At 34.0% G+C, this 12397-nt stretch overlaps 1 protein-coding gene across 3 annotated transcripts; it reads right to left on the bottom strand.

Moving 5' to 3' along the window:
• On the bottom strand, positions 1-12288 carry LOC149069157 (voltage-dependent anion-selective channel-like). 3 transcript variants are annotated; one of them, XM_089250367.1, is made up of 9 exons: positions 12161-12288; positions 9565-9636; positions 8524-8658; positions 7131-7251; positions 6877-6987; positions 5574-5690; positions 4277-4427; positions 3177-3234; positions 1-430 (listed from the first exon to the last, which is right to left on the bottom strand). In XM_089250367.1, exons 2-9 carry the CDS (start codon positions 9626-9628, stop codon positions 339-341), a joined length of 849 nt encoding a protein of 282 aa, XP_089106493.1. In that variant the 5' UTR covers positions 9629-9636; positions 12161-12288; the 3' UTR covers positions 1-338. The 3 variants fall into 3 exon arrangements, with proteins under 3 accessions (XP_089106493.1, XP_089106494.1, XP_089106495.1); XM_089250368.1 differs by having other exon boundaries at positions 12024-12270; XM_089250369.1 differs by lacking the exon at positions 12161-12288 and having other exon boundaries at positions 9565-9649.
• Positions 12289-12397: the final 109 nt, after the last annotated feature.

Raw genomic sequence — 12397 nt, 5'->3', positions numbered from 1 at the left:
TAACAAAAAACTGATTTCTTTTTATTTATTCTTTCAACTACAACCAGAATTTTTTTTTTGTAGAATGAAAAAAGAAAATTGTGGCGGGCAGGACGTGTGGCACAAGTACTTTTCCTAAACCACAGCTTATAACATTTAGCTGAAATGCACTAACTAGCGCACTCTTCTCTTCTCAACAGCTGTAATAACCAATTTTTTTTTTTATGATAATAGAAAAAAGGAAAAAAAAAAATTAAGGCAAAAAAAATTTATTTTCCCAGTTTCTTTTCCAATATAAGATTATGAACTGCAGATCTACATGCAGACTTCCTAAGTTACATCGATATTCGGTAGGGATGTCAGCCTTCCAACTCTAGACCCAAGCCAATCTTGTGTCCACCTTGATTGATGTTCCTTCCATCGATTAGCGTAGAAAGTGTAAGCTGAATACCTATAAACAGATTTTAACAAAAACTAAATTATCGTACATTTTTGTAATTACCATTTCTATAATTTGGTAAAGTTGTACCTTGACCTACTACTACTTAAATATATATATACAATTCAAACTAGAGAAATTAACTACAACAAATGCATCAATTTGCAAACTCCAAATATGAAACTGATAACTGATACATATGAGGTTAACGTGTGCAAACCCCTGATACTTATATGTTACTCATATTCAAGATGTGCACTTTAAAGACTAATGCGTCCTGGATATCATCCTGGGAAAGTACGAATCCGAGTGATCAATATTGGGAATTTCCCAGAATTACATTATCATAAACATGAGAAATTTAAGTAAATTTGAAAGCATTTAATAGCAGATGAAGTATTAATATAAAAATTTTTTAATACAGTAGACTCACTAATCCGGCACATATCAGGCCAGGGTGCGCCGGATTACCAAAATCCCCAGATTACTGATAGTTAAAAAAAAACATTCAAATATAAACTATTAAACATGCAGTGACACATTTTCCTTTTTTATGCTAAAAGAAAACCGGCCTGAAAATGTAATCTGGCCCATCCAGTAATCTAACGGTCTTCTTAAAGTGACCAATATATTTGATGTGTTAATTTAAAAATTTTCAATATTATCATATTGATTTGTATAATTTCACATATGTGTACCTCATTTTTAACGGTTTCAATGATCCAGTCTGACAAATAAACTTTGAAAAAAATTGTTTTAACACCTAAATACGTAGCTTTGGATATATATATGCAAAGGGTCCTTCTCCCTATTCATATAAAAATTCAGAATTGACTTTACACATAAGTTGAGATCGTATTCTTGCCATTTTATATTTTGAATCTGCTGGTAGGTATTCCAATTAACGACAACCGTCTGTTGTAGAGCATGTGTGGCATTTTGTTTAAAAAAACTAACTTTTTAAATCACAAAGAAGGTAGTTATATATTTGAAATGTAATATTACGTTGATATATTCAATACAATTTGAAATAGGTTTTTTTTTAATGATTTATCAGGCTTTCTATGTGTCAACTATGAAAAAAAAATTAGCATTTAAGGGCATTTTTACATACAATAAACAAATTTTTTTAATAGTTTTGGCTCAAGTGTGAAGTTAAAATGAAAATTATTCATATCATAAATCTTAACGATATTCACATAAGTTTGGATAAATATTAGACCTCATATTACTGTTGATCAGCAGTTCCCAAAGAGTGCATCATGGGCATAGAGATGCTGACAACCTATGTCAGAGGCAAACTGTCTATATTGGTGTGTGTGACTGTTCGGTGAAGTGATTCTTCATTAGGCTATTCTAGGAAGCGACAAATAAATATTGACCGAAGTACAGGAGCCACAGGTGACAGAACCAAAGAACTACGGCTGTAAATGATCTGTCAAACTTATATTTTAATATGTCCTGAAGTCTACAAAAGCTGAAAAACACTAATGTAAACAAAACTGTGGTTATGCCGATCCCTCTTTATTTTTGAAAATTTACAGAACCAGCTCTTGGAATTTAAATGGCGCTGACAGAGTAGGCTATAGTATCTCGGAAAAATACTACTACTTAACCATACATGCACCTTGTACATATTCCTTTGCAGAATTTTTAACAAATCTGTACATACCAGAAAGGGTCTCACATATATTCAGAACACGCAAAAGCATAGTTTCCCAACCTTTGTCCCACATTGCCCTCTTCTCCAGAAATTTTTTTCTCCCATCGCCCCCCAACACAATCTAACCCATATGCTATACCCGTAGCTTCTACCACGCTCCCTGAAACATTCCATTGCCCCCAGAGGGCACTAGTGCCCATGTTGGGAATCACTGCCCTAATGTATTTATGTTGTCGAGTTGCGCTTGTTTAGTGTTCATGCTGCAATCTCAGTCTTCCATTTTCTGAAGTAAATAAGAATGTTATGTCAGTATAATGTTGTAGGTCTGCCTGTATTCTGCAAGGAGACTTTTTCAAATGAGAGAGACTCGCATTCGCGCCTCGAAGTTAGAAAACCTCAGGACGACAGGATCAGAGATGCCCTCGAAAAAGAACTGCAGTACTTTATGATCCAATTTTATTTTTGAAAGAATCTGATTTTGTGTAATTTCATCCTATAAAAAATTCCATTCCTGCAAAAACTTAACTATACGTATACCCTATATTCATAAATATGGCAACTCGTTATAACTGATATTTTTACATTATTTTGGTATTCCAAGTTCACTGGGACAGAAGGAAATTGGTTATAACAGATACTTTGTAGTATACAATCTTGTTATAAGCAGACTCAACTGTATAATACAAATGAGCATTTTATGTATTCTGTATGTATATGATGTAAGTTAACAGACATCATATGGGACCCTTTTGACTGCTAATAATATAACAGCACATTCTTTCCTCCTAACGAAATCCTGAAACTTCTCTCCAGCTTCTTCCCACACTATCTCATGTGTTTTCACCACACATTATATTAATCACAACAGTGTACCAAATTGTCTGGGGAAATTTTTTTCTCGACTGTTAAAGACTGTCATGAAGCCGAGCTGGAAGTGATCCTCAGCAATAAGATAACTTCGATGGTACAGTTCTAGCATTAACTCATGTACAACTGGCTATTTTTTTCAAGATAAACACAAGAAAAAAAAAAAAATTTTAACAAAAACTGCACTTATGGGTTGATGAAACAGCAAAAAAATAATTAAATGCTTACCTTTACGAAGTCTGTGAGTGAAGGATAAACCAACTTGACTGCTATTATTCACCCTTGCCTTTAGAAAGAATAAAAGCACATGTTACAAAGCATGGAAAAGGTTTTTTTTCACAAGGATCTAATTTGATTTTAATTAGGTTCATTTTCATGTAAATTCATCACTTAATAAAATCAATATTGCTATTACAATGAGCATGCAAGTTTATTCATCACTTAATCTCTGAAAATCAGGCATGTTAAGTGTTACCCACAAGTGGATGCAAAATTGTCGAACAGAGGGGAGAACTACAAAAGGCGTGTATAGTGAATAGAAAAGAGAGGGATGCCGTCTAACTCCACTTATACCAGTTCTGCCAAAGTTTTTACTGAATGGGGGGGGGGGGGACTACTACAATTCCCTCTTCCAGTACCCATCTGTGGTGTTGCCATATGGGCACTTTCCTGTAAACGGTGCTCATGACTCAAAAAAGTTTGACCTACGGTCTAATAAACTTTGAATTCAGAGTTGAAATCACAACACAAAGCTGTAAACATAAGTTATAGCCGAACACAAAAACTCCTGCCTTTTCCTTAATTTTTGCCTGTCAAACTTTGAGGTGCTTCCAAAAGATTGATACAGTCAACAGTTTTCATAACAACCTCAATCATTCTGTTGAAAAAAGGTGTTATATTGGGTGGTCGTTAAATCAAAAGATACATAGGATAGTTTATAGTTTCCAAAACGTTTCGTCCCATTGCCCCCTTCATAAATTTTTTCTCCTCATCGCCCCCAACCAATAGGATCCTATACCAAACTCAAAGCTACTACACCCCCCCCCCAGACCCTTCCATCGCCCCCGGGGTGTGGGATATTGTCCACACTGGGATAGTTATACGGAAAAATTTTGGACTTATCGTACTGATCACTATAACATGGTTATTATAATAAAAGAGTTGATTGTATCACCAATATATTCTTGTTAATGAAGATTTGAGTAATAGCATTTCAATCTATAGAAAAAACATTACACAAGAGATTAGTAGCTGTTATAAAGGAGTTGACGTGAGTTATAAAAGTTTGATCATAAATGTACATAAATGGTATTACAAATGCATCTTACCCTAAATGAACTATCATGGTCAAGCTTGTAGACACAGCCAAGGCCAAAGTTTGTAACATTGGTTCCAGCAGACCAGCTCAGCTGCATCCCGGTTTCAAGCTTGTCATTTACCTTCTGGTACATAGAACCAGTGAAGTCTTGACCATCAGCCCTATAAACAATTCAATATAACAAAATTGAATTAAAATAAGAAAAACAAGCTAGTTTAAAAACTTTACTGAAATAAGAACAATTCATAAACCAAACAGGAAACCAAATTTCACTTGACGCAGGCATAAGTCTAATAGCACAGTTTTAAATAGACTAGTGCAATTCTTTCATTAGCATTAAATAATGCTCAGAAATTTATAATTGTTCTAAGACATTGAATACATAGTAAAGAGTTAATTATTTTTGTCACATCAGTTCATACTTGCCAACTATTAAAGAATGTGTGTGTAGTTTCTATGGATTTTCTACCATAAAATACGGAATTACAGTGAATTGTGAAAAACTACAAAAGACTTTTTCCACAAGTAATTGTTTTATCAAAGAATAAATACTGAGCTGAATTTGAAGTGTAGCAACTTTGTTGATAGCAAATGTAAAGACTTGTTTTATTCAGCTGTCTGGTAGTTGAATCCCGAGGTGTGGAGCCCTTATACCAAAAATGTTTTAATGGCTGATTTGGAAAAAAAAAAAGAAAATGAGCTGAAGTTTAATAATTTATCAAGTTTCTTCATAACATTTTTTATGGATAAGTTTCTATAAAGAAAACAGAAGGATATCTATGATGACATAATAATAGAGTGGCATAATCATAGACATAATCACCAAGCAGTGATAACACCGTTCCAAAAAAACAAAACAAAGAACTCTAATTTCGTGAATAATATTCACGACAAACATGCCCCAACTTAAATGATGCTACTTTAAATGTTCGTCAGAGCTGGGTGGCCAAGTTCAAGAAAATTTACTTGAATTTTAAAACTGTTCACGAGAGGAAAAAATTGGGAGTGCGACAGAAACATGCAGTTCAGAGGCGATTTCAAATGGCTAGACAAAGACAGCTATGCTCCAGTTACAATCTGAATTCATACCAGCACAGTCGAAGGTTGGTATGCTACCAACCTTACATGCCTACCTACACCATTACCAAGTTCACAGTTAAAGGGCAAGATTTTTCTCAGAAATGTACATAAATTTTAAGCTTCATATAAAAATTCCTTGCTGGGTGCAATAAAGCATTAGTAAATGAAATAACTTATATCACTAATAGCACACAAATAAAATTGGCTAAAATAACAAAAGCACATACACAACGGAATGAAAAACAAAGTCTTTTTGTGTGTATCCTAAACCAAAATTAGTTTTCTTCAACTGAGCTTTGGCAAAATCAAATGATATATGTGCACCAGTTAACCATCCTTGATACCTGGCAAAAGAGAAAAAAAAAACTTGAATGTTTTGCTTTTTAAAAAGTACAGAGATTCACAAAAATGAAAAATTAATACCAAAGACAGCCACTTATTTAACTTGCAACAAAATTTTAATTTTACACACAAAAATGATGATCTTTGACCTGTTTAAAAAAAATTTAAAAACTTATTGCAGTCTTTGACACACTCTCTAATCAGTGTTACCGATAAATAGTTATGCAGTAAACTTGATTAATTCAATTTTTTGGATAATTCTAACTTTTATGCCCCCCCCCCTCGAGTTTTGTACCTAATTTAGTGTTAAGATTTCTTGTTTTAATTCAAATTTTTTTTTTTAATGTTTCGGATAATTTGAAGTCTGGAGAAAATTATGACTTTCATATGAGCAAATTTAGTTTGGAAAAATTCTAAGAGAAGTTCAGACTTTGTTTTGTTTAACAAAGTTGTTAACCCTAGATTACTAAACTTAAATCTTTGTTACTCTGTAGTTTATCAGATGAATGTTTAATTATCTGGCGAGGGGTAAACAAATTTTCATAAAAAACAAAAACTTTGAATTATCAAAAGAAACAGCGCAGAAAAACAATATTCATTGTCCATTTTCAACACTATTCAGCTGGAATGCATGGAAAATGTGTACCAGTTGATACTGATTATGTTGTTCAATGTATGGATTTCATTGAAAAAAAAATGATTTTTTAAATTGTCATTAAAGAGTATAGAAAATAAGCAGAAATTAGAAATTGTAGTACATTTTATGGAAGTTAATTCGGAAGCAAAATTTGGGAAGCAGTTTTGTTACCGACGATTACGCATTGTTTACATAAATCAAGCTTTAAGCATGGTCAGGAAATTCTGCTGTGATGTTGGTTCCAGAACAGTAGCTAGGATCAATTATTACAATTACAGATTAAAATTTGGGAAACAGTTTTGTAACTGATAAAATTACAATTAATTGTAAAAATTACAATATGTGATTATTGATGATTAAGTTGTAATTTTTAGTCACTTTATGGGTCCAAGATAGATTAATTGGTTAATTCAAACATTTTTCCTGTGCCTCTGGACTTCGATTAACCAAGTCTGACTGTTGTATTTCCCTATTTACTTGTAAACGAAAAACATTTACACCTCAGGGGACAAGAAATTTTTTTTACAAAAACAAAATAGAAATATACTTACTGAATAACACCAGCAGCCTGTACAACAGGCTTTGCATCATCAATATCAATGTCACTGTTCAGATGAACGTGTTGATTTTTGTAAGCTGCTTTCAGAACGCCGCATTTCTTCCTGTAGAAATAGAACAAACAAAAGTTGTATCCGTCTAAAAATTCCCAAATCATGGTTTGTGCCAATTAATATATACATTTTTAATTGTTATAACAGGGTTTACTGTAAAACTGATTCATACATTTTCAGAGATCATTACTTACCCGGTCTGAGGAGCAAAATTAGATTCGGCGCTAAGCTTCAGACCCTTCGCAAACTGATCTTCTACAGACAGTTCAGTAGCAAGAACATTATCTGTATTCCATTTCTCTTTCACAGTGAAACCTTTGAAGAGACAGAATAATTACAATTATTATCAACAAACATACATTTACTTTTTGAGGGGGAAAAATATTAGCATATTCTCATTTGAAACAAAGAAATTCTGAATTTCGCCACAAATTAGTTCTCTTTAGCTACACATTTTTTCTCATCATTGTTCTAAATTTACAGAATATGGAAGTCATTTAATTCCATAAAATTCACCATTTCAATAAAGTGGTACTGCTTCAATTTTCCTCAGTCTTCAGAGGAACCAGAACCCTTACTGAGTAAAAATGTTCTGTGGGTAGAGTTCGTGCTGCTGATCGCCATTGCACCAAATCGTAACAAAATATGCCACTTGGCAGACAAATAAAAGATTGAATTCGCCAAATTGGGAGTGTCCATTTGGCCTCTGGATGGTCGAATTGGCCATTTGGCACATGTGCAAAAATCTGGAAGTGAAATTTTTATTGGCCAATCACGAATAATGTTCAGTGACTTTCAGTACGATTCCAGAGGAGGATGGAAGGGGCTGACAGGGAGTGATCAACCTTGTCTGGAACAGCAACTAGTTGGCCGCACGCCCAAGAGCCCTACATGTAAAAACCATCTATTATTTAAACCCTCTCGTCCATGATAGTCCTTCGTCCCAACAAATGGCCCTTGATTCCCAACCCCCCCCCCCCAACAATGCATTAACCTTCGACCTGGATTTTACGCTCTAGCCAACGGTTAATAAGGGTATCCACTCTTATGATAAGGGAGAGCAGATATAGTCAGACAACTCAGACCCTCGTTTGTCTTTTTCGTTATCCACCCACTAGGCAACAATTCAATTTTGAAAATGCTTTTAAATTTTGGGCAGCAAAAAAATCTCGGCGAATTCTTGAGAATTCAAATTTTTTTGTACTGCAAACTTTCATTTTATATTAAACGATTTTTATTTGTACACGATTTGCATTTCCCATCTTGAACTTGATACAAGTTGTTTTGGAATCCACATTTTATATGACGTGTCAATTTGGAAAAGGTTCTCTTTCATTTGACTACAACTTTTCCTATCTGATTAGCCAAATTACTACAGTTGATAAAAAAAAGTCAGGGGAACCCTGTCTGTGGGATACATTTAAGCATAATGACTTCATATTCTTTTAAGCTTTGACAATTTAGTTATGCAAAAATTTTTCAAGGCCCTTTTATCAATTATCTGCTACCACTGGTGCCAAATTTCGGTTCTAGAGAGATGATTAATCTGTTTATCAGATTATCAATTTGTAGTACTTGCAAACTCACCATAATCAGCAACAGTATATTTTGTCTCCAAGAAAGCATTTACTCGACCAGTATCATTCCTTGAGGTCCCGCAAATATTGAAATGAACACCACTTGATGTTTTTGTTTTGCAATCCAATTTAACCAATCCGATGTCTGTTAGGAAGAAACAGAAACGGAATAAAAGGTGAACATTTTATACATAGCAATAAAATTGTTAACTTCATATACAATAGAGGTTTCCAATGTTTAAATTTACATGGACGCCTTTTAATAGTTTGCGAATATTTTACAGATAATTCAGATAAATGTAACTGGACCCCAATATTAAACTCTTATTAAATGTATTCCTTGATTTAATGAATTTTTTTCTGAAATTCTGACAAAAATAAAACTAAAACATCTATTTAAGAAATAAAATCATTGATGTAACAAATTTCCTAACTATTATAATTTTCTTTTATTTCTCGTCACCCAAAACCCTGATCCCGAAGGTTCCTCTTTCCAGGATTTTACCATCAGCTCTTTGAGACAAACAAAAAGAGAAAGTTCCTTTTCGAGTGAAAAAAGTAATAAAGTCATTTTAGAGTGTTCATGGAAGACACTCGGCATCAAGCTGAACAGTCTGGACATTCTAGGAACTCATCTTAAAATCTGCATGTATCGGACACAGAAATGAGCTGGTCAAATCACAAATAGATAGGAACACTCAAACTCAACTGGGTTGTCAACACCGTTAAAGCTGGTATGTACATAGTGTAAAATTAAAAACAGCTTATGAATTCTCATTTATCCTAATTTGAAGCTGTTAATTTCAGCATTCGGTCAGTTTCTGTGTTTTTTTATAGTATTCCTTGCCGTTATAAAAATTTAAATTTTCGACCATATCTGAAACAAATTAACAGGTTTTCCATAGAAATCTATGAGAAAATTGCATTTCCACAAACGAACGTGACTCCAGAACAAATTATCCTCACTAGCTGAAGGTATCACTGATAACCTGTGTTGACTTTTTTAATATGTAACAAATATGAAATACTGATAAAAAGTAAAAATACTTACGATAGTTCTTGCTGAATATATCACGCGTCTGCTTTCCAAAATCACCAAAGCATGGAGGAGACATTTTTTGACCTAAAATGAAAAACTTTAAAAAATCATTCAAGCTAATTTTTTTACCCCTCTGTTAAACAAACTAACCACTATTAGAAAACCCAGAGTCCTTACCCAATAGTAATATACCGTCAGAAGCTTGATTGAAATTTCTACACATGCTTTTCCCAAATTTTAGACGTTAATTAACTAGGCCTATAGGCTAGGCCCTAGGCCTTCATTGATAGTGATCTTCCAGTCTTAACAATTGGTAAAATATGCAACAAAAATTAAACACTTGGAAAACATTTCACATGCTTTAACAAAAAGGCACTATTATCGATTGTTTTCAGTTTTTTGTGTCACCGGGACTTTTTTCCCAACAGGGTTGGGAATGAATGAAATATTAAGAAGTCACCAACAAATAAAGCAAATACAAACAAAAATACAAAACTCCTAAGGTATTTCATCTACAGATGAAAAAATATTTAATCACTAATCACGCTGACCGAGGATACCACTTAGGTTTAATACCAAATCTAAACTCTGCTGCTCAGCGGAAAAAGATTATGTCTTCTTCTGCTGAGCAACCAAGAAATAAGATTTGGTACCCAACCTAAGTGGGATTTGTGGTGAGCATGATTAGTGGTAAATATTTTTTTCTCTCAAACAACACCCACTGTGTTTCGAAATGCATTAGGAGGTTTTTGTATTTTTTGTGTATTTGCCTTATTTGTTGGAGACTTAATATTCTTGGACAAAGATGAAGATCAACTTTTCATTGCCAAGTTTCAGATTACACCAGGGCGATTAAAAAGTTTATAACGGCACAAAATTCTCTGAGCGATTACTAGCTCAGACAAAAAAAAAAACCCTCGGCTCCAAAAACATAACTGCCAACTTTTGAAAATAGTTACTAAGGTTTTTGCGTGAATTCAAATTCATACAAAAATAAATATGACAAGAATTTTTGAAGAGTAATATAGGAATTTTTTAAGGGGATTGTAATAATTTTTCCCTTTGCAAAAACATGACATCATACAAGCCATTGCTGATTAGTACCACCTTACCAATCATCGCCAACCAGTTTGTCAAACTTCTCCCGAATCAAATCTCATCAACATAAAAAAAAGCCATATGGTCAAAAAGAGGACATACAGACACAACAGGACACATGGTCAAAGCAGATTCAAGTCATCTCGCTAATTTAATATGTTAAACCGAATTGAAACTAGCTATTTGACAAATTGTCTCGCCCTCTCCCAAAAATAAAATATTTCTAATGATTTGACACAATTGCGACAATTTACACAACACTTGTGCTTCTTCTACAGATAAAAAATAGAAGGAACAGAATTTTGAATTTGTCCTTTTCTTTGAGAATCATGCATATTTTTCAAATGTTTTTTAAAAATTGTATTCAAAGCTAATAATAAGTGTCCAGTCATCCCCAGAGGGTTACCTCGGCGCAAGCCTTTGAAAAGTGATTAATTTTTAATTATTTGCATTCTGGAGTGAAGGGTCGTGATACGCTGGCTACATGAGGTGGCGGATCCATCATGGAAAAATAAAAGTGAAATCACATCGCGCTAGTTGTAATGTAGATGTGATGATTACGTTTTGTTATTTTCAAGAGATACAGTTAGCCGGTGACACGATTCAATCAAATCTGCTGTGCATCGAATAAATGTCTGGTGTCACGTGTCTCCGAAAGACCCAGTAAAGAGCATGCTGTCACTGCATCTTCCGCCGTCTACCAAATAATTTCCGCCTCTTTTTTGGGTTCGCCGATACCATTTGTCTAGTTGAATCCCGGGGCTGTAACAAGTTATATTAAATATTAGATTAACATGTGCAATTCCTAAAAACAGGAGATTCATTCACTGAAAACTCCTGGCGTTTAACAGGTTTAATGCTAAATCGGAGGAGCATTATAGCAGGTTTGAACAGTACATTTTTCTTCCTGCCACCTTGTTCGGAAATTGCTGGCTATGACTCTTCTTACACAATGGAAATACAAAATTTAATTTATATTCAGAACTATTAACAATTTTGATATTATCCACATATCAATAATCACATTGCATTACTCGCCAAAAAAAAAAAAACCGTTCAACGGACAGAACACTAACCCCTCTCAACGGATACCTCTTTTAAGGCCAAATAATAATTTCCCCTTGTACATGCACTTAAAACCCTTCTGATTAACGGTCACCCCTCTTTTACGGACGAATTGTTTTGTCCCACCGGTACCCACAAAAGAGCAATTTTACGATACCGTAAATCCGCGAACCACACCCACGATGAGCTAATCAACGTATTTACACAACGAGGTTCATTCTCGAATACGTTGCATAATACAAACGTAGATAAAATTCAATTCATTGCGAAATCGTACTATATATGGTAAAATATGACCCTCAACTCACATTACATTACACTCGTAAAAGGAAAGCCTGCGTTTAGGAAAAACGTGGCAAGTTAATAGAGCTAATACAATTACAATTTTCCGCGATAGTATTAGTCTGTTACTTCAATAACCATCACAATAATCAGCTCCACTCACCGGAGATTATGAAGGAACTAATTTTTCACAATAAATTCACAAAAACTGGTTAAAAGGTTAAATGAAGGGGAAAAGCGCACCGCCGAAGAGACACTAGCGAGCGGACCACCAAAAACGGAGGAAAAAAGACCGACAGACAAATTTAGTTATCGATTAAATTTGCGATATCGATTCAATACAAAAATATTTTTTAAAAACACTCTGATCAATATATCATTAATTTTTATAGATAAAAAA

This window comes from Pholcus phalangioides, unplaced genomic scaffold, assembly GCF_987345545.1.
Source record: "Pholcus phalangioides strain wild (caught in Gottingen) unplaced genomic scaffold, Ppha-v1.0 ptg000024l_1, whole genome shotgun sequence".
Classification (NCBI taxonomy): Eukaryota; Metazoa; Arthropoda; class Arachnida; order Araneae; family Pholcidae; genus Pholcus; species Pholcus phalangioides.
This window is presented reverse-complemented; position numbering and strand designations above follow the sequence as displayed.